The sequence below is a fragment of the Sinohyriopsis cumingii genome, chromosome 5, assembly GCF_028554795.1.
Source record: "Sinohyriopsis cumingii isolate HCF-2022 chromosome 5, ASM2855479v2, whole genome shotgun sequence".
In the NCBI taxonomy this organism is placed as follows: Eukaryota; Metazoa; Mollusca; class Bivalvia; order Unionida; family Unionidae; genus Sinohyriopsis; species Sinohyriopsis cumingii.
The window spans coordinates 26,828,291-26,850,852 of NC_142965.1; the positions used below are offsets into that span (position 1 = coordinate 26,828,291).

Sequence of the window (22,562 nt, forward strand, 5' to 3'; positions counted from 1 at the left end):
ATATCCGCCGCTTCCGTAGCAAGAGATATTTTGAAAGTAAAGAATGCAGAAATGATCATTCTAAGCTTTGGAAATGAAAAAAATTCCTATTTTTACATTGTCTGTCCACTAATCGTGTATTATGTTGAACTATATTTGTAAATCCGGCCCATTTTCTATATGCATATTGTTTTCTCTTTGGTGCATAATATTTCATACGAAGCATTCAGACAGAGAATACAGACGAGTGTGATATTTCATTTTATTACAATGTTACACAAACATATTGGTATTACATTGCAGCTATTCTGTACCTTACACACAATTCAATAATATCTGTTCGCAAGAAAAGATAAAAATAAAAGTATAATCTTTATATCTGCATATTCTTAATTATACAAATAATATTATCAACATTTGTGTTTGGAAACCTCTGGATAGTAGTTGAATATGCATGATGTTTCGAATTGGATGTAACAAAACTCAAAATGATATATCCATCTTTCCTAACCTATAATTGTTCAGCCACAATACAGACCGTTTTCATAGAGTGAATTATAGATACCACGCCGTTGTGTCGCGGATTGCTAGTAATAATCAGCAACCATTCATATACTCGTCTACAGTACTTTGTATACCATCACATCACCTCTCTGCTTGTACAGGTATCCATCTTTAACTTCTCTTTTCAGTAATACAATCTTATGCTCGTTTTCAAGAGACTTCAAGGTTTCTTCAAGATCGCCATTGAATGCTCTCTTCTCATAGTTAGTTACCATGACAATGGTGCCACCTGAAGGAAGAAAACAGTGATAAATAATGCTTTCGTTCACTGTTCAATGCAAGAACAATAACAAAAATCAGATTGGTCGTCTCTAACTATTGTTTACAAATGTTGTTTAATACTTTAAACACACTCATTCATTTATGTGCTTGAAGTTTAAAATTTATTTCAATTTTATACCGCATAAATGCATAACTATTGATAAATACAGCTTTATCAGCGCATGCCATATTGGAATATCCAGTATATTGTGCGCCATAACCAAACAATATCATACTGTATTATTAATGGATAATTATAGTCAGATATGAAGTTAAAGGACTGACTCGGGAATGCCAAAGACTAAGCGGGATCACCCATCCAAAAATGCAAACTGAATTGTAGTCCCATTAAGGGGCTGGGTATTCTTTATGCACGTTCCTACAAGCACATGCGACCAAGACACAATGGCACGTGCCTTTCATGAGGACTCAGCCTGCCAACTGTACAGAGAGACTCAGACTCTATGCATGTTTAAGCCTGTATTGCTTGCCTGGGTGAAGCAGTAAGCCATTGAGAGGACAGTTCACCCCTTCTCCTACCAAAAAGGGGATAATACCGTTGGAGGCATCAGTGATCTGGTTATAGGTCTAGATTGTTGTGGTTATAGTATCAACGCAATATTTTGCGTCCGACGGTGGAAAGGTTCATTTCATCTTGAGGTTGAGTTAGCGCCCACCATGCTGAGCCGTTTCCAGTCTATAATGTAATGGCGGGCTTCGTTCTACCTCCTCACTACTTGCATTTGACTCAAGAGATTTCTCTTGACAAAGAAACATCAAGAGTGGACCCAACACAAAGAAAAGCAAATTCAGGACCATGTGTTGACAGGAGACTGCATACGCTATCAACTTCGCTGCTGTCCATGAACGAAGACCAGCTACCGGAGGCTCAGTAGGTGAGATCACTTAAACTTTTGATTGGCGCGGCAAGAGTGCGGCAAGCACCGTGTGTGACTTGTGTATTTTGCACGAAGTAACATACGAGCACATTTTCTCTAGCTCTTTTGCTAAGCTTACTGTTCTTATCTCAGTCTGGTTATCTCAGTCAGGTTGTCTCAGTCATTGTGTCCAAGCGCTAAGAACTACATTTAAAAAGAAGACACCCTTGTTTTCTGCTAGACATGACGGAGTTGTTCTAAATTCAAACTGCAACAACACACACACACATACATACACACACACACACACACACACACACACACACACACACACACATATATATATATATATATATATATATATATATATATATATATATAAAACTCATAAAACTGGTCTTTAACTTTGAAAACAAGCCATATCAGTCATTTTAAGAGGGACACACGCAAACGAAGTCGAGCTGTTTGTTAGTATACTAGAAGCTATAGTTCCACCGCAGCATGGTGAACTTTATCTTATTTAAAGGCTTAACTCGGTAAATTTTCAGGTCAGTGCCATTAGATGCCGCTTAAAGTACCTAATTAGTTTTTAATTATTCGTGTGAAACGAATTAGCTACTGTTTGCTACATTTACTGACGGTGACCTAAAATTGACTAAGGTACATATAGGATAAAATTCGCGATGCTGTGTGGAACAAACATTAACAGAAAACACGGTTCCTGGTATACTGACTATACATATCAATGAGTATGAAAATGAAAATTCCAAATTCTCTCAAGAGCTATGGCAAAGACCGCAAAAACTAGAAATGTGTTATATCAGACCTGGGTTCCTCAAACTTTTTCAAAGAATTCAAAATAGCCCCGGCTGAATCCAAAGTTGTAAACAAGTGTAAATTCCTGCACAGTGTGGTTCATTCATCAGTCTACAAACTATTCCATAAGAAGATTTCCATGTAGCGTATCATTGTAATAGTAACAGCAACACTGGCCATTCTTCCACGAAAGAAAAGATTAGTTCCAAGAATATCATTAATTAAAAATTCTCCTCCGTCACTATCCACTTTGTTTGAAATGTGCGGTAGTCTGTACCCAGCATTGTAATCTGTCGTACTGTTGTCTACCATAGAACCTTTCAAAATCAGAACTGATGAAAGATAAAAAATATCGGTATAAAAAAAATGAATTACTTATTGTTATTTTCATATCACATCCATCGATTAAATGTGATAAGACAGTACTAATATCAAATGATTTTATTTTTCCATTTTCTCACCCGTATTGCTGTCATTAATTAATCCGTATAAATGCGCAGTAACATATTTTGAAAAAAGAGCACGTAGCTTGAGCCACTTTTTGTTGAATTCTTCAAACACTTAACAACTGTATCAAAGTCGTCATCAGCTTGAGACGTTTCTTTAGAGAATAAACTAACTTTGTATTGATCCATTGAATACTATGACTATTTATATGACAATCTCAAATGCGCACCGAAGGGCCAGAAACTGATCTTCACAGCCGACTTTGTTGCCAGAGGCTGTTCAGACCAGAGAATAAGGACAGCATGCCTAAGACACCAAGGTGTCGGCAAATTCAACAAGAGCTACCAGAAGCTATATGAACTGTGCGCCCAGATCTGGCGTTGTACTTACAACACATTCCTTAAGGGCAAACATAAGCAGAACGTACCATGGCGATACCCAAAATCTGGTCACTGGCGCCAACTAGATTAATACAGACTGCAACACCGACCATTCACTTGTAAGCCTCAAAGTTTGAGTACAGCACAGAAAGTTACATGGATTCTTCGCTTGCATAACAATACGCAGCATGAACTTATATAGCAAATGTCTGCACTTTCAAAGACCATTGAGAAGTCCAATCCTGAGGATGGCATTCAAGGGGAAGTTAATGATGTTTGGGATGCCATTGACTCAATCATCTACAAGTGAGCCGTCACTACATTTAGGACAACCTGGGCTCAAAACAAAGACTGGTTCGAGAAATACATTGCCTGTGAATTAAACAGATATGCAGAATGAAGCTTAACTAGAGCGCATTCTAAATCCATCACAAACACACGTTTGGATCTTAAGCTGGCAAATCGAGCGGTGCAGAGGATCCCAGGTACAGCACACATCAGTGACATTTACAAAGGAATAAAGAAGATGCCCCAGCATCATCAGCCGCAGAGACTGATGAATTGATCACTTAAAGGAGAACGTAGAGGTATCGTTGGGTTGAATACCACCTGGATCTATTTTGAAACGAAACGGATATCTCACTTGACGCACGGCCAGTGTTATATTAGCCGGCATGAAGGAAATCGACAAAGAGCCAGCAGATCTTAACCTCTTCTAGATATTCGAACGTTAGAATCACCGTGATGTGTAAGAATAAAGGCGACTGTGGAGACAGTAACAGCTACAGTATTATCGAATTCCTCAACAGTAGGTGGAGACCGTTGTCAGAGTTATATTCAGGAGGCATCAAGCACTCGATAACAGAGTGCTTCCAGAGGCACAAGGTAAATTCTGAGTGGGAATTTGAACAGTGGATATGATGTTCCAGAAATCACTCTACATTGTCTTTTTGCGAGCACAGCAGATCGATACGGTCAACAGTACAGACGTCTTCAAGATATTCGGGAAAGATCAGTTGCCTCTGATAGCATCAAGATAAAGTGAATAGTGCAAAAGGGCTACGTTCTGGCCTCAAAACGCTTAGACAATGTTGTCTACCTTACTTCTCAACCTCGCCATTTGCGCATAAATGGCAACTATCTGCTCATACATGAGTGCCGACATAAATTTGTCAATCGCTATAAATTGAAAGCTAAGGCCGAAATGCGGCATGTTTTGATCTGAGAAGTTCTGTTCGCAGACGATACAGCACTAGCTACCCAGTTGCAGAACAATATAGACTTACTCTCTCATCAATGTTCCATGTGCTCACTCAAAAACATCATCAATATAAAAGTAGTCATGACCGACGACCTCTCACTTGAGGAGGAGATCAATATCCACATTGGGTATAATGGCAACCCTTACAGCAGGCCACCTAAACGTTCCTGGGACTCAACAAACGTTCCAAAAGACCATGAGATGGATTCGGTGGGCCCATGTTCCCAGTATTTTGCTGTGGCAACAAGACAGTGACTACACCCAACAGCCAAGAGAAGATATTCAACAACTTCCATCTCTGCAGCTATCGTTGTATCGTTGGCAATACACTAACATAAATAAGTCACCAGCACCAGCGTCCTTGCCCAATCCAGTCTAGAAAGCATCCTGGTCATGCTTAGACAGTGACGACCATGCTAACTATGACATTTGCTTAATATAATAAGAGACCAACTGGACGCCCAAAAAGCCGCATTAAAGATGAATGCAAGCAAAACATGACATATTTAAACATCGACGTCGGTGAATAAGAGATACCGATAGGGAGCAGCGACAACTGGAGCTGCAAGCTTCGTGTTTTAGCACACCATCGTGACAAAGCTTTTGGCACAAAGTTAGTTCCAATGCAGGACATAGTGTGCTATCCAGTCTACCACGGCCTAATCTATCGTTTAAGTTTATGACTTTTTACCCACCAGAGGAGCTGCAGTCAAACTAACAAGCAAGTCATCACCAACGGCAACTGCGTACAATACCCATCGTCTCAGTCAGACAAACGGATTTTAACTATATTTGCCTCTAATGTACATCAGTGAGAAATAAAATACTTGCCACTGGAATTTTTAAGTATAATATGTTTAGCCTAAAAACCGAAAACATTAATAAAATACGGGAAAAGCACTTGTACATTAAGAGCGGTATCAAAGGAAGGTCGTGGATTTAATAGAGTTTGCAAACATTATGAGTCGAGTATAATGTTCGCTTCATTATTTTGGGTAACTTAGACTGTACACAATATTTTATTATCAGTGATTACTTTACTGGTCTTTAAATCATTTGGTTGCTAGTTGGAATCCTCCGCAGATAATCAGGTCGGCTGATCTCAGTAATTTCTTTTCACTCATATTACTAAGGAGATGTTCGGTGAGTATGTACCATTGAAATGAAATGAGTACTCGTATCTATCGTAAATAAGCCTTGATGTGGAATAAGGCAGCGTTCCATTTTATCTTTCTTTTTCCTCTGTCTGTCTTTCTGTCTCTCTCAAACACACACACACACATCAACAAGACAAATACTAAACTCTAATTTCAAGGGAAAATCTGGAATACAACATCTTAGAATGACAATCAAAGTATATACAAAATAATTACAAGTGTAGGATGAAATAATATATAATTAAAAACTGTCTTAAAATGGGAACACAACATGAAGCTCCGAGCTGCATTCAGCTGAAATTGTACCTCTAGTACAGAGAACCACAGCGTTATCATTTAACAGCAAAGGATGGAACTCATACCTGACGAATATCAGCGCCATGAATAATATTTAATATCCACATAGTTTCATTGTCCTAGTAATGGGAATATGTCATGAAAACGACGTAACTATGGTATTATCACAACAACTACTACAACTACTAATACCACTAATATTAATGCTACTAGTACTATCTTAAAAAGATTAATAATAATAATAATAATAATAATAATAATAATAATAATGACTGTATAATTTATACAAAACCTTATGCACTATTTAACGAAGGAGACAGTATCCCAAATAATTGTGCATAGATGATAAACAATGCTTGATTCAAGTTTAAAAAGACTGCATTTGGACGGTTAGACACATTTCTTTAGGCAACATTCTCCACGAAATTCCAAGCGCAGTATGCAGTATCGTTCCATACGTGTGAGTTCTATATTGGTCCATGCCATGCTAGTCTTATTACACAGACTGTTAAGTGATTCAACTGAATCTCGGTTGAGTTGTTGTGGTTTGTTTTGTTGAGAATGTGGCTCTTTTGATCATTCATTCGTTTTCTGAGACCAACTGTTTCGCCAGCGCATTGAGTGGCATCGATATATATATATATATATATATATATATATATATATATATGCCATTTATTGTGCAAAACCATCATATTATCCCAATGATCATATATGTTGTTTCATGCTTGTGCTTGTTGTCGATTTACTATGATTTTCTGTGTTGATTTAGCACATAGAGAACAAACACACCCATACTCAAACATACAACCAAACCAAGCAATTTACACTAGTTGTTACAACGAAACACCAATGAAGATTTAATAACTCGGAAAATGTTAAACTGTATTTCTGTCTTTGGAATCCGTCCAACTTCAACTTACCTGACTTAACGATTCTTGTTATCTCCCGTAGCGCTTTACTGCAAACGTTCCCTGCAAGACCGCTTGCTGTGACTACATCATAAGTTCCTTAAAAAAATGTGATCCGATTATAAACGGTGCTAAATGTAAATTTCTTACCCTTCAGAGGAAACCTTTATGGAATCTCTAAAATATTTCTATGAATGTTTGTTTTTCTATTTCATTTATTTATTTATTTATTTATTTATTTATTTATTGTTCAACTATGCTTCATGTCAATGTACAGTTTCATAACGGGCCAAACAATACCCCAGAACCAGGTAAGCTCGTAAAATAGGTCATTTTGCTACTTGATCTAATCCTGAATCAGTTGCACGACTTTTAGCGTACAAAATAATAAGTTTCCTGGCCCTCAATTGAAGCAACAGAGGTTGATTCTGTACAAATAAAGTTCAGATATTTGAAGCTGACTGATTTCCCCATTTCAGGGACAAACATGAGAAGGTGAGAAAGATTAGTATGCAAGAAAGAATAGGCATCCTATGTCTCGTTCCTGAACGTGTCTCGACAAAATATCCAAATTAAGTTAAAAACTTTAAAAAGATTTTAAATAAAATCAGACATTAATTTTCTATGTACACAGTTACTCAATATTTCCTAAAATGCTATATAAAGATTTGATGTATATATTTATGTTTCGAAAAAGTTTAAATTATAAGCTTATACTCTTAAACTTACTTGAATATCACATAATTAAATTGATAAACGGGGAATAAATTAATCACTTTTTCGTCACACAATAAACTCTCTTGACAGGTTTGTCTTCGTGACTGAAATTAAATATGGCTGTCACTGCAAAACATAAAAATTTATTTAACGACAAAATCTAACGATAATCTCACTTCTTTATTACATTCCCTTCTTTGAATTTTGTTATAGGTACAGCATCGTAGAGTTGATAGCAGGATACCATAGATAAGTACGACCGTCTAGTAAGTTTGTCTTTTTTTATCTCTTGTGTTTGTATTCGGTTTTGTTTATTTCCCCATTAAACAAGATTTAGTAGTGACGGATAAACTCCTGGCTCTCTTGTTTAGTCTTTGTTTGGTAGATGTAAATTATACCTTGCTCTGAATAAGTTTTAAACAGTGTATTAGTTACTAACTCTTGCTCTGAAACAGGTTTAATTATTACATTATTAGAAGAATAGGTGTGTACATTTCAAGAAATATCAATGACAGTTAACATTATGCTATATAATGCAAACTGTTTTAAAATGTATTGTGAAATGTTTTCAAAGAAAATATGGGGATTACCATCATCCATGTCCAAAGCCTTGTCTGTGATGGCGGTGTTGATGTAAGTTTCGTACACATTTTTCTCTTTTGCTTTCGCAAGCATGTTTTCTGCTGGGTCCAATCCATCAATGTGTTTGAAGCCGTTCTTTTTCAACTTCAGAAAAAATATAAATTATTGTAATGATGCTCTTAATTAACAAAATATCTGCATGTCTATTTTCATGAACAGCTGGCAAAGGACTCAAATTACTGAGATTTATAACAGAGATAATAATGACACATTTGGTGTTATTGATAGCCTATGTGAGACTAGTCGAGTTTGATCTTTTAAGATTTGTGTGATCATGTTAACAAAGCAAAGTAGCCTCGGTGTTTACAACGATTCCAATATTATTCGGGCACGAGAGAGTTTTACATTCACTATTACGAATATTTCTTGAAGATGGATTCCAACAAAAAGGTTAAGATTTATCTCGATGATAAACTGTAGTTTATAGCAGATTTAGGCGGGGGAGATAAAGGCATACGAATGACTTAATGCAAAGACATTAAGAAATAAAAACTCAGATCGTCAGTATCATATGAACAAAAGAAAGATTTATGAGTTAGACAAATGGAGCAACGGAAACAATTATTTTAATACTTTAGCCCCCCACAGAACGGTAAAAACTTCGACTTTAATAGAACTGTATGCAATAACGATTTCATTTTACAAAAAAAAGGAAAATATATGACCTCCACTTTGAGTTTAAATCATGTTACTTTGCAATAAGTTATAAAAAATGTGTGAGCTGCTGAAAGTTTAGCTTTTCTCCTATATAGTGATGATAAAAATTTACCAATTTTCAAACTTGAACATCAGTATGTTATTGCTGTCAGCATGATACATAAATAATATTGTATATATAAAAAAGAAATTATCCTTAACCAGACGATACCGTGCTGAAATTCATCACATGATTAGCATATTTAATATTATACAACTCTGATCATAGTATATACAATGATATTATTTGAGAAAAGTCCAAAACGAAACGAAATAAATTAAATTTTATTTGCAACACAATTGACGGGGAGAATTTTTATTGTGACCAGTTGTACAGTGTTCACTGGTTGTTGAACAGGAAAACAACACTGAGATCTGTTTATTTCTGGGGGCTATTAAAGAAAATGAAGCCACCCAAGTAACAAGTTGTCATGTTGTGAGCAAAGGGGTTTTCATTGGCAATTCTTAGTCTATCACATGAAACTCATTTGTTCGGTCATTTAGGAATCAGAGAGACTTATCGCAAGATCTCAAATCATTTTGTTGACCGAATATTATAAGTGGTTTTTTTAAATACTGTAGATCTTGTGACACGTGTCAATTGATAGGATAGGTAAGACTCCCTTTCAGTTTTTTCATGTATTTGACAAACCATTTAGTAGAATAATGGTAGACTGTGTCACACCATTACCAAAAACCACGTTCTGCAACATATACTTGTCGACGGTAATGTATGCGTCCACAAAATTTCTAGAGGCAATCCCTTTGCAGAATATTAAGACTATGACCATATTGAAAGCTTTAGAAAAGTTGCTCACATATTGTGGCCTTACCAAGTCTGTCCAACCTGATCTTGCTGGATATTTTATGTCTGTAAGTTTCTCCAGCATGCTATGTATGAATATGACATTCTTTGGAAAGAAGTCATCATACGTTGAAGAATATGATTTGGTTTTATTGTTTTGGCACAGAACAAGATTGGAACAAAGGTGTTCATTTGTTGTTGTTTACTGTTAGGAATTAGTTGTAAATTGCATTCAGGTCAAGTAGTATTGTCCTTATAAAGTTGCAAAGAATGTTAGTAACTTAAATTACATTATTAACATTCCTTGGAGCCAAATAGAAGCAATGGTCACAGGTTAATAGAATATGTTGATATAGATAGCTCTGTACCAGAAACATTCGTATATGATGCACAAGAGAAGACAACTATTAAGGAAATAAGAGCATTTGTTTCCAGATGTTCAAACACGAACACATAAAATATATCATGACGTTGAATTTATTTATTTTATACCTGCGAAACAACATCTTTATATGATGAAGTCCCTCCTAAACGACTGTTTGAAGAACGAGATTCATTATTAGCTGGAGAATGACTCCTTCGAAAGTAACTGGAATGACCCATGTATTCTAGTTCCCAAACCAAATATACTTTCTCTATCTCTACTGATTAATGAAAAGGAAACAGGGTCGCCAAGACAGTCACCTTTCCAATCCCAAAATCGATGGCTGCATTGACAAAATTGGAAATGCAAAATATGTAAACACGTTTAACCTTTTGAAGGCATTAGGGCAATCTCCACTTACGGAAATAACAAACTAGATTTAAGCCTTCGTAGCTCGAGGATATACCGAATTGTAAAGCTTTCGATGACATTATAATCCACAAAGTCACCTGGAAAGATGATTTGGAAACCATCTGGATGTTCATTGATCGATTCTGGGATATAAATTTGACAAATAAATTTAGGTAAATGTGACATTTTTCATGCTTATGTTACACGTTTAAGACATGCTGGGAGACACAGGCAAGCTAAACCTATGAATTTTAAGGACATGCTATCTCTGAATACAAACTTATTTCATCTCCAAACTGTGGTCAGTCATTTCAAGTATATGCTGACACATTCACGTTTTAGATGTATTATATTGCATTATTGTTTATATACTTGAATAATTCATAATATGTATACTTTGAATGGAGTTACGATATGCTCTGGGTAACTGTGCATTGGCCGAGCGAATGAACTCCTCACATCCCTGCTAGTGTGTCCGCTACAAAATGTAGTTCTACGATTGTTCTTGTTGTTCATAATCACATATGCAAATTGATAAGTTGATTGTTTTCTTTCTGAGTTTCTATTTTTATTCAGAATTATTAAATCAATATAAGACACACTCATTATTTAAACATGAAATATGTTCTCTTTATGAAGAATGTAGTGCACGACAACCACGGTTATTTTCTTCTACACTTAACCTGAACTGTCAGATATTCATGTAATGCCGTAGAGAAATTAGCGTGGAAAAGAAACTGAGCGAAATGACGAAGCAACAAGACGTAATTAAAATATTTTAATCTATCGACAGTTCATCATAGTCATTATTCTGCTTGAATTAACATTTCTAAAGATTATAAAAGTATCTCTCTCTCTCTCTCTCCCTCTCTCTGGCGTCACTAGGGTTGGTGTCACCCAGTGCCGTAACTTATGTTGGCTACCCGATGGACCTCCTTCCCGCACAAAGATTCGAAAACTGTATAGACAGTCATTTTTGTGTTACCCTCTGATTGTGTCACCCGGTGCGGACTGCACCCTTCTAGTGACACCACTGTTCTCTTTCTGTCTGCCTGTCTGTCTGTCTCTCTTCCCCCTTTGGAACGGTTTGACTAAACGTAACACTCATTCAACTGGTCCAGATACATCGTCGTATGATACAAGCGAAAATCTCCAGAGCTTATATTTTCATGAACTTTCGCCCATATCTAGCTACGATAACCCAGAGAGAGAGAGACAGACAGACAGACGGGGGGGGAATATTTTTATATTTAATAATTAATAATCGACTTTTAGAACATTATAATAGGTTTAAGAAACAAAGACAACAAAGCATTAAATACGCTACAGTATGTGTACCTCGTGACCGACAATTTTAGCATATAAGCCTGGTGTCGACTGGCGAATGCAACTATGTATCATTAATATTATGAACACTGTAGATAGGTCCCAAGGAAAGCGTAAACATGCCGTTACCACGAATCAGATTACTGCTAGTTACTTGGTTCAAGTTCAATTTTACATGTTGCCAATGTACAAATAAGAACCGATCAACGTCAGGACAAGTAAAATAACATGTTTATAATTTGGCCACTGGTCATATGCAGTGAAGTAACACAATACTGATTATTAGAGGCAAAGCAGATGCTGGTCAATGCGGCCAAGCCATTCAAATATTACCAAATGTTTTTGTTGTTTTAAATTTGTAATATCAGTTGTAGGTGGAAATCGAAATAACATCACCTTACTGTAAATTTGCTGTAGATACAGCGACTGCTTAAATTATCATTAAAGGTAAAAACTGTTGTTATTTTTAAACTTTTTAAAATCTCTTTGCGAAATTGAAACAACACAAGACACCATTAAAATGAAATTGTTCTATTCTGTTAGAAGTCAGGTTATGTCTTTGATCTCATATAATTGGTAACAAAATGGTACGTATCATTAGATACAACAAGAACTTTAACAAAATATCCAGTGATTTGCTTATAAATGTTGATACTGTAAAGTTTATTTATATAAAGGCTCATAAAAATATGTACCAGTGTCACGTGCCACGACTCTAAGGTCACAAACTTAATACAAAAGAAGCAAAACTAAAAAGTTTGTAAATTATTAAATTAATAAATGAAAAAATGTGAGAGGAACTTAAAGTATAATGAAGTGAATCTAAATTAGTCCTTATGAAGATTTATGAAAGTCCTAAACGAATGAAAGATCCTTTATAATTTTCAATATTGTAAATATACTGGTCCTCCCAAAACCGTAAGGTGAACAAGATGGTGCAGTGCAGCAGTCCTTCAAGTAATTTAAAACAGTTCCAGAATCATAATAGAGGCCATATAATCAAATGTTTTTTCTCTAAAAAAATATCTGAATATAACATAAAACACTGCTGCAGAATTATATCAGGGACCCAAAAAATGTGAACGACTCCAGAAATCGGAATGAAACTGAGTGCCTAATTGTTTCCTGATATACACTGCGATTGTAGTTTGCAATAGTCCCCATGTGACAACATACATTATTGATTTACGACGAGCTTCGTATATTTCTATGACCTCGCGCAACCATAGGGAAACCACATAATTCTTCTTTAAAATTACATACCATATCAGTCAATGTGAAACCACGCCAAAGGCGCTATTTTAACTCTTTTAACTCTTTTTATTACCATTATTATCACTAATTGTCAACAAGTACGTAACATCTATTTATAGATCCTACGTAATTTAACAAAGCCAAATTATGCACATTTTTTATATAAAAAAATATTCTATACAGTTTACAACCATGAATAAAAATGTCGAAAATTAAATAGAATCATATTCCAGAAATTACAGAAAATAGAGATATACATGGCACACTAGAAACTGTCGAGGACAAAAGAGAAGACAAATTGAGTAACAACTATGTAGAAGGGAATAACTACGATAATGACAGTCTTAGAATCGAATGTTTTTCTCTTAAAATAGTTGGAACTATACATGTTAATCGCAGAACACATGGGATGTCTAATTGAGAAGTGTTGAGAAAGTCCAGTTCAGAATTGTCAAAAAGTGACAATATTCATCACGAAGCAAACAAATGTTATTTTAGTTGGATTTGCGCCGGTGGTCATGCGCAGCGAAGTAACACAATACTGATTATTCCAGGCACAGATGCTGCTGCTTTTGCTGCTAAATTATACAAATAGTATTTAATACTTTCTGGTTGTCATATTCAGTGTATGAGGAAATCAAAATAACTTCACCTTGCTGTAAATTTTTCCATATATAGAGCAACTGTTAATAATATCATAAAGCGCGATAAGAATTGCTATTATTGTTACACTTTGTTTTAAATAAACATTTAACATTTCACCTAATGCAATGTATTCGCAAGCCTTTAGATTTAGTTATTTAAATATCTGAAACTGCTATCCAACTGTGTTACAGGTAAGTTAATAATTTCTATTCGTTCCAAACATTATTGTAATACATGCTTTATGCTTTAGACATTTTAGTCATCTTTTAACTATTTATTATTTTCTTTCCCATTAATTAATTTTAGCTTTCCAATGAACTATATTACCTCTTCTATAATCTTTTCGTCATGAAAATTATGTATTATAATCTCTGTTTCAATTTCATGTTTACTGAAATGCTTATTGTTTAGTCTATTGTTCGCATGCACATTTCCTTGGGTACTAAATTTCTTTTTTCTGATGATAACGGATAGGTCAAGCGGATAGCTATCTTGTGCACTAAAGAGCATTTTCTAAATATTTTCTTGCCTTTAGTGTCTTTATTCTGCACCATATTTGCTCACAAAGCTTGAGCTTCCTTTGTATCGAGAATGTCTGAAAGGTGTTTCAGATAAATTTCGCCGTATTTTGTACGGTGTTGTTGATTATAGGACGTTGCGATCTTCATAAATCATTAGAATAAAGTACTGTTTTATTAATTCCTATTCGAACTTGAGTGTATATAACACTATCATGCTCAGTCATGATTGCCAAGATTTTGGTTTTGAAAGTTGTCACCACTTCCTTCCGTTGTTTGATTGTTTACATAGCAAAGAAAATGGACAAGCTACTGTCGGAGAAGGAATTACGATTTATCGAAGACACAAATAGTTTGTTCTGAAAGGGTACCTGTAAATTTACTTCAGCCTGCCGATAACAACCTGCGATGTTTGAAAAATGAACTGAAAAGATAACTGCATTACTTCGAAAGGAATTAGATTCTTCAGCGGAGATTTGTCATTTAAGCATTAAACGTTAGTTTCTTATCGCCGATATATCTAAATGTCAATACACAATCAAATTGCAATATGGAATAGATCCTGAAAACATGTTTTGTAAATTGAAATGTGTTGTGATTGTTTTTGTAATGGATAAGTGTGTGATTGTACATGACTTCGTTATAGATCTTAATGATGAGATGTTTTCTTGTCATCTACTATTTTACTCTCTGCTTGTATTTTTTCAAATTTCATAGTATGTTGTAAGTAGTGTAATGGGGTAGCTGTAGGACAATGGGAATTAACATGGCAACCCCACCCCACCCCACCCCCGGGCATGTATAGGGACAAAACATATAGGGACAATGGGAAAATACATTACAGACCCCCTTGGGCCTGTATAGGGACAAAGTACACTGAGACATGTATAGGGACAATAGGAAAAGTACATTACAGAAACATTGGGCCTGTATAGGGACAAGGGAAAGAAACTTACTTTATACTTATACAACATTTTTAAAAGCATTGGGGGGGGGGGCAGGCATGAAAGTCATTTCTTCTCGAAGCATATGAGGGGCCCTGAAAAGGGTCTTTGGGTTCTTCTATTTTCTTAAATTCTTTAACCATCTTCTAACTTTCTCCATCATTCCTTTCTTCTTCTTCTTCTTCTTCTTCTTCTCTCTCTCTCTCTCTCTCTCTCTGACATTCATTCGGGATGGCCCATGGCTCTAAATTTCTCTTGTATCCTGATCCAATTTTTATTCAGTTGGTCAAAGGCCTCTTTCTTCTTTAAGCTTTCCTTGTCCTTTCTTTCTTTACTCCATTTTTCTTTTATTTTTTTTACTCTACCACCTTTCTCATAAGTTCTTCAGCTTTCTTGAGCTTGTCCAGACCCCTTTTGACAAATGGCCACTCTGACCATTGCACCATACCTTCCAAGAAACACCTTACTTCGATAACGTTATCCAGAGCTTGTTTTAACGTTCCCACTCTGACATAGGGTGGATTAATCAACCCTCTCAACTTCTTCACTTCTTCTATTATCTAATCTATCTTCACCCTGGCTGCTTTTAGTTTGTTAGCAAAGTCCAGGCTGTTTCTTATCCTCCATTCTCTTTCAATTCTTTCCACTTCATATTCAGCATCTATCATTCAGTAGTAACTCTTCTTCAAGTTACTGAACAGGTCTGAAGCTGCTGCCATCTTGTTCTTTCGGTTATTTCGTAGAATGGCGCGAATGACGAACGCTTTGAGTTTTATGTGCAAAGCACGGACGTGAAAGAAAACATCCCTTATTTTTCTTCTCATAGTATGTACTATCCACACACAGATAAGCAGACAAATAACTAACCACAATTATAGCAGCCACACACTCGAAGAAGCAAAACAAACCCGAATATACTATCCACAAACGGGAAGGAGCAAAAAACAAACCCAAATATATTATCCACGCACGGAAGGAAAACAACAAACCTTTTCTATACACACACGCGAATAATCAAAATTAAACCCAAAATCTACTATCCACACACGCTAATAAACTAAATCAAATCCCAAATCTACTATTCACATACGCGAATAAGCAAAAAAATTACCAAAATGTATTATCCACACACGCGAAGTAGCAAAATCAAACCCGAATATACTATCCACACACGCGAAGAATCAAAAACAAAACGCAAACATATCATCCACACAGAAGGGACGGTTAAAGAAACATACACTCTCCTATCTACGCAAACGAACGTGAGGGCTTACAAAACCCAATAATCTAATGTCCACACAAACGTACGTGAGCTCATCCAAACACACACACACACACACACACACACAACCACATTATTAAAGAAGTGAGTGTTTATAATCACACTACTCCACACTCATACAATTGGCAACTTGAATAGTCTCTTTTCTAGAGCTTTGTTTAGCCCTGAAAAGGGCTGTTTTTTTAAATGCACCTGGTTAATGCCTGCATCTTCCAGGTCGAGCACCGCACACGCATCGTCTGCTCCAATCTGCTTCCCAATATACCCTTGTGGCTGGGAGCGCAGAGGCTTCACTATCCCACTCCTCCGTTTGGGGAATGGTGAACACTTATTGTTTCCTCTGCATTCGTTGCCTTTTTTGCCACACTCGAGGATGAACTGGTCTCATTGCCTCCTGTGGGCGCTCTACTGGTTGATGTTGTTGTTGTGGCTGTGGATGTGGTTGTGGCTGTCTTGCTGGTGCTGGTGCTACCTGTGGAGGCGTCCTTTCCATGGGCTTTACTTCACCTTTTTGTCTTATGATAAGGCGAGGCAAAATGGTAATCTTCTTTTCCTCCTCTTCTTTGGTTTTCCTCTTCTCCTCCTACTCCTCCTTTTCTATCCTGGCTTCCTATCCTATCGCCTTCATGGCCAGCTCATCCAACAGTCTTCGTGCATAGTCCAGATGCATTTGATGTTCGATTAGTTTGGCGATTCTGCTACTCATCTTCTTTAAGTTTTCTCGTTGAAAATGGGTAGCCAGACTGACGAGTGTTTCCTTTAAATACGTTAAGCACGCACGTGAAGGAAAACGTCTCCTGATACCCAAACTTACATTTTCCATATTATCACCAAAAAAGAAACACTCGATCACTTTTTTGTACTGACAATCAATATTTTAAATTCTTTGACAGGCGACGGAAACGAACGACTTAGAGTCACACTTTCTAACCAAGATAAACAAATTATGTGCTTATATACGCACTTCTAATTTTTTCTAGCATATCATAGGCAATGGAATGATTATTTCTTTTCTAGAGTATTGGGTAGCCCTGAAAAGGGCAGGTTTTTGTGAACGATGAGCTATAGCAATATTTTATGATCTAAGATTGCGAACTCGTCTGGCGACAGGCTTTCCCACAGGATATGGTCTTCTTCTTCGGAAAGAGAAGGAGAACTCTTTGGTATCGACACGGCAGTCGACAAAACCTCTGTCAGGTTCCTGCTGCTCTTGTTGCTGCTGCTCTCTTTGCTGATTCTGAAGTCTGTACGTCACCGTCCATTCTTCTTTCTCCTTCTTGATTTCCACTCTGAAGAGCTCTACTATCAGGTCTTCAGTGACTTTCAACTTTCTGACATTCTCTGTCTCTTCAGGTCTCGGTATCAGGCTTGTCATGACGCGATGCAAATTCACGTTAGCTTCGTTTAGCTTGGCTAATCTTGAGCACATCTTCGTAGGAGGATGAGCTGACAATGGATGGTCAGACTGGAAACTGCCCTGCTTTTATGGTAAAAGCGCGGACGCGAAGGAAAACATCCCTACACGGTTTCGAGTCGGAACGCTAAAATAGTTTGATGTGAGGGATAGAGAGAAGTCAAAGAGAATGGTTCATGATACCCATGGCAAACAAACGATAAACGCATTTTTTTCAAAACACAACATTTTTTATTCAAACAACTCACAACTAACAATTAACAATTTTTTAAAAAGTTAACAATCAATAAACTAACGAACATTTTCTCAACAAACTAACTATTTTGGACAAGGTTGACAACGTTGTAAATTAAATTGAGATTTCCACTGTTGGAAGTCATTGGGCCAATGATGTACACTACGTTTCCTAGCGAGATACAAAAGATAACCATAATGGTCATAGAACCATCCATCTACTTTCTCATCATTTCTAGAATAATGACGATCAAAATAAGTAACTAAATGTTCTAAAGAATATCCCAGTCTGCATTGTTGCAGAAAATACAATATTGTCCACACACCAATGAATCTGTGCCTTGTAATTTCACATTATTGGATCGTGTTTTCTGAGCATTTCTTCTCATAAAATCAATGATATCGTCTTCCAAAGGGGGCAATCCATACGAATCAAAATACTCCACACATCCTTCATGAGGAAAGTAGACGGATACCCGGTGGGTTCCTGGGATATGACTGTCGTCCGTGTTGGTCACATAAGCTTGATGGTCTTGAGGATTGCGATGACGAAGTTCATCTTTTGCACACACGACAGGTTTCCAAGAAGCAGTGTACGGACTGTGGTTCTAAAGGTAATAAAGTTCCCAGGTATCCATTTTTGTATTGTTTTTTTTTCTTCACAGGCAATGATAAGTGATCAATTTGATCCTGACTTTCTCCTGGAAAATGTGTGACAAGGAAACGGTTATTAGCTCAGACTTCGTACCCTGGTCCAAGAGAGTTTTGATGTGACGGATCTCCAGAGCCGTTAATGGAGGTCAAGAATGTTCACGCAAGCCTTTATACCACTGATGAAACGCGGCTTCTTCCGGGATGAGACCCCAAGCTTTGTCCAGATACTCATCCAATGTTTCTTCTTGACTCAGCATCAGACATTTATCGTGTTGAATTTGGCAATCTTTCTTGATCAATTCCGTAATTTTTTTGGCCAAGTTTTTGGCAAAACAGGAGACTAAATGCTGTTCTTGTTCTGGCTATCTGGACTTGATTACTAGGTCTATTTCGTCTTTGTCTTGGGGTTATCCTTCCATGGTCTCCTCACATTCCATGTCCAAAGATTCTGCACTATGTAATGATTGATAGCAGTCTTCCATGGCTTCTAATAGTCTAGAATGACTTCTCTCAAACTGTTGATTTCTATGGTATTATCGAATTCCGCATACAGGATCACGTTCACCGTGTGATCTGGAGGTCGGTGTGCAAACTCGAAGCTGACCTGATTTTAGAGGGTGGAAATGTCTCTCGTCGCTGCTTTGGTCTGGAGTGAATTCAAAAGCCCACAATGCATAACCTCCTGCGTAATTGTCGTACGTAATACCGTGACTGCTGTTGGTTCCTAACTGGCCGGTAGCTTCGTACAGGGACAAGTACGATATCAAGCTATTCTTCGCGTTACCAAACTTAGGTTCGAAAGGCCTGGTTCACAAGGTCTTACCATCGCGACTGACTTCGATATTGGACACGTTGTAATGATGAAACTCGAAAGGATTTTCCTTGTAGGCTACGTTAAAGGCTGAATTTTTGACGATACCAAGGATCAAACGCTTGGGTAACTGGCCTTGAAATAGATGATCTTCGATCATGGATTGATGATGAGCGGGGATGAAGAACGTTTTCACTTCCACGCTTCGGATCGGATACTTGGCAGTCGTTCTGCTCAAAGTGTGACTGATATCGATTCCCACTTTAGGTAACACTTCCACACGTCGCACGTAGAGTCTGGTGTTTTGGATAATGGTTTTGTAATCGGGAGTTGCAGTCATCAAATGGAAAGCGGCACTGCGACGATTCAGTCTCAGGCGAACATCCACCCCGTTCAGCAAATACTTTTCTTGCAACCACACGTCCAAATGTAAACGATCCATTAGTTCTAAACTACGGCTTTTAGCCATTTTGCCTTTGACGTTCAGTAAATCCCTTATTGTCTTCATCTAGTTCGGTGAATTTGTTTGCCGTGTCAGGTTTCCATACCACGCTGACATCCAGAGGAGTGTTTTTAGCCTCTGTTCCGTACGTTAAGAGATTTTGCAGGTACGCTCGGTAAGGGTAAGTATCCATGCTGCTGCTGATGAGTTTGTTAGTCCACTTCGCTGAACAAGGAATGCATAAAATTGTTGACGGGACCTACTATCTCATCGGCCTTTAGATCGGGACCATCTGTGGTCGTGCCGATCACTTTCACTTTCACTTTCAAGTATATGTAACTGCTATTCAGATCGATGTAATCTTCGGGCTATCCTTTGATTTCAAACTCAATAGGATCGGAATCCGTCAAAGAAGAGACGGGATGAAATTCGACCCATTGGGATTCTTGCATCATCATCATGGTGGGGGGCATGTCAAACATATCCAATTCCGACTTGGAATAGGCGCAAGACTCTCGGTGCATCATTTTTTTTCTCTGTGTGGTTTTTTTATAATCAAAAACGTCTAAGTCTCGAACAGTTCTTCTTTTCTTAGTCTTTCTAGCTGTAGGTGAATGAAGTCTTCTGAAGAGGTGTTTTCTTCGTCCTCTTTTTCTACATTGTCCTTGCTGTGGTGTCAGGGAAGCAGGAATGCCTGACTCGGAAAAATTCAGAGCATTTATAGGCGTTTCTAGCGGCCCAAACTGTCTGTGCCCGTTTGCAGCAAGATATTTTTGCCTGCTCTTAAGAATGCTTCTTTAGGGTTTTGTTTGTCGATGATGACATTTTGGAGAAATTCTTTACCTTACGTCAATGCAGCATCTTTCAAGGCATGCAGTCCGCGTGTCACCATTGGTTTCAACACCGGAGCCACTCAACGAAAGGCCGATTTCAGCATATCTCCTAAACCATGTCCTCGCTGTCGAGCGACACCTCGGTACACTGGATACATGACTTGCGAATCGTTAGAGAACCGTTTTCGAAAATGGAGTTTCACCAAGACTTTCCCTTTGGTGAATGAAACATTTTGTCCCAAATCTCCTTTTATAGCAATGTTGACAGTGTCAAAAAAAGACTTGCTGACGGACAAATAGTGAGGATGTACAAATTCGCGGTGAACGTGATAAGTGTTTCCACCTTCCTCGTCAGCGTTCGTGGCAGAATCCATTTGGAAAGGAATGACACGCAGTAACGGTACGGAGGTGTTTCCCACCACGTTATACTCCACCACATTGGAGTACACAAATATCAAATTCAGTCCTTGGTTCAGTTCTGGCAAAAGAATAGTTCTCGGAAATGACTGGTAATTCGTTTTTATTGATCAGTGCCATCCTCATCTCCATGTCCCCGCCCAACATGTCGAACAATTCAGGACAAAATAAAACGGACAACAATTTGCTCCCCTCAGGAAATTTCATCAGGAGGCGACTAGCTACTTGATGGTAGTCAAGGGTGACACTTTTTCTGACATTCTCCAGAGCTTTAAGAAACATGACATTAAACCTGGAAGCAATGGTGCTCACCAAATGGTGTCCGCTAAAATAATAGCCTGGGGGAATGAACAAGTGATAGGTTGACTTTTGAGTTTCTGAGTTATATGTTTTCTTATTATATTTTACATTGGTATCCAAGTACTTTTGCCTTTTCTCGTCATGAACTTCCACTGAAAAAAATTGATTTGGGAAGACATTGAGGACTTGTGATGGGTGAATGATTTCCACCAAAGCCACTTCCCAATGGGCTTCGTGATCTAATTGGATGGTCTGAGGTAATTTGGCCGTGTAACAGCAAAAATTGCTGTTGGGAAACACCTCCATGGAACTGTCGCTGGGTAAGGTTAAGTAAAATTGGTTATGGTGGCGCATAATTCCAGAGTTCTGTGGCTGTCCGAGGGGTTACTGGAAGTCAGAGGAGTGTTTCCGCACAAACTGTGGTTGTTGTTGTTGTTGGTGGAATGGTGACACACTGGGCGCAAGATTCCCGTTGTTGCCGTTCGAAGAGAATTTCAGGGATGGATTGGGAAGAAGGTAACCGATGTAACAATAAAATAGTCCACAATTGTTTGTCTGCTTGTTGCAAACTCAAATTGGCAATGGCTGCACCGATGACACAATATACCACAAAGATTTGTCAGAAAAAGACGATTTGCGTTTTAGGCACACGTTCTCCACACCACACCCACAAGAGTTGTTTTTGTAGATTTTGCAGAGAAGAACTGGGCGAAGAAGTGGTCGCTGCAGTGTCAGCGGTAGCTGAGTCTGTGTGAAAGGGCATGATGGTCACTTCTTTTTATAGTCGATGACTTGCGAAGCGTCGATCCAAGAATCAAAACTGGGTGGATATCCTTTCCAACGTACTTTGGCTTCTTTGACAGGTCGTTTGCCCACTTTTCGGGTTCTGCGTTCGAGAATGC

At 37.6% G+C, this 22,562-nt stretch overlaps 1 protein-coding gene across 2 annotated transcripts in view; it reads right to left on the reverse strand.

The window, feature by feature from the left end:
* Window positions 1-224: 224 nt before the first annotated feature.
* LOC149798835 (uncharacterized) overlaps window positions 225-22,562 on the reverse strand; it is a 46,018-nt gene continuing 23,680 nt past the window's right edge. For both annotated transcript variants that reach the window (XM_089957729.1, XM_089957728.1), the window contains 3 exons: window positions 8,259-8,394; window positions 6,964-7,050; window positions 225-772 (listed from right to left, as the gene is read on the reverse strand). In XM_089957729.1, coding sequence (XP_089813855.1) covers window positions 600-772; window positions 6,964-7,050; window positions 8,259-8,394 — 396 coding nt within the window. In that variant the 3' untranslated portion in view covers window positions 225-599. The remainder of the gene's footprint in view (window positions 773-6,963; window positions 7,051-8,258; window positions 8,395-22,562) is intronic.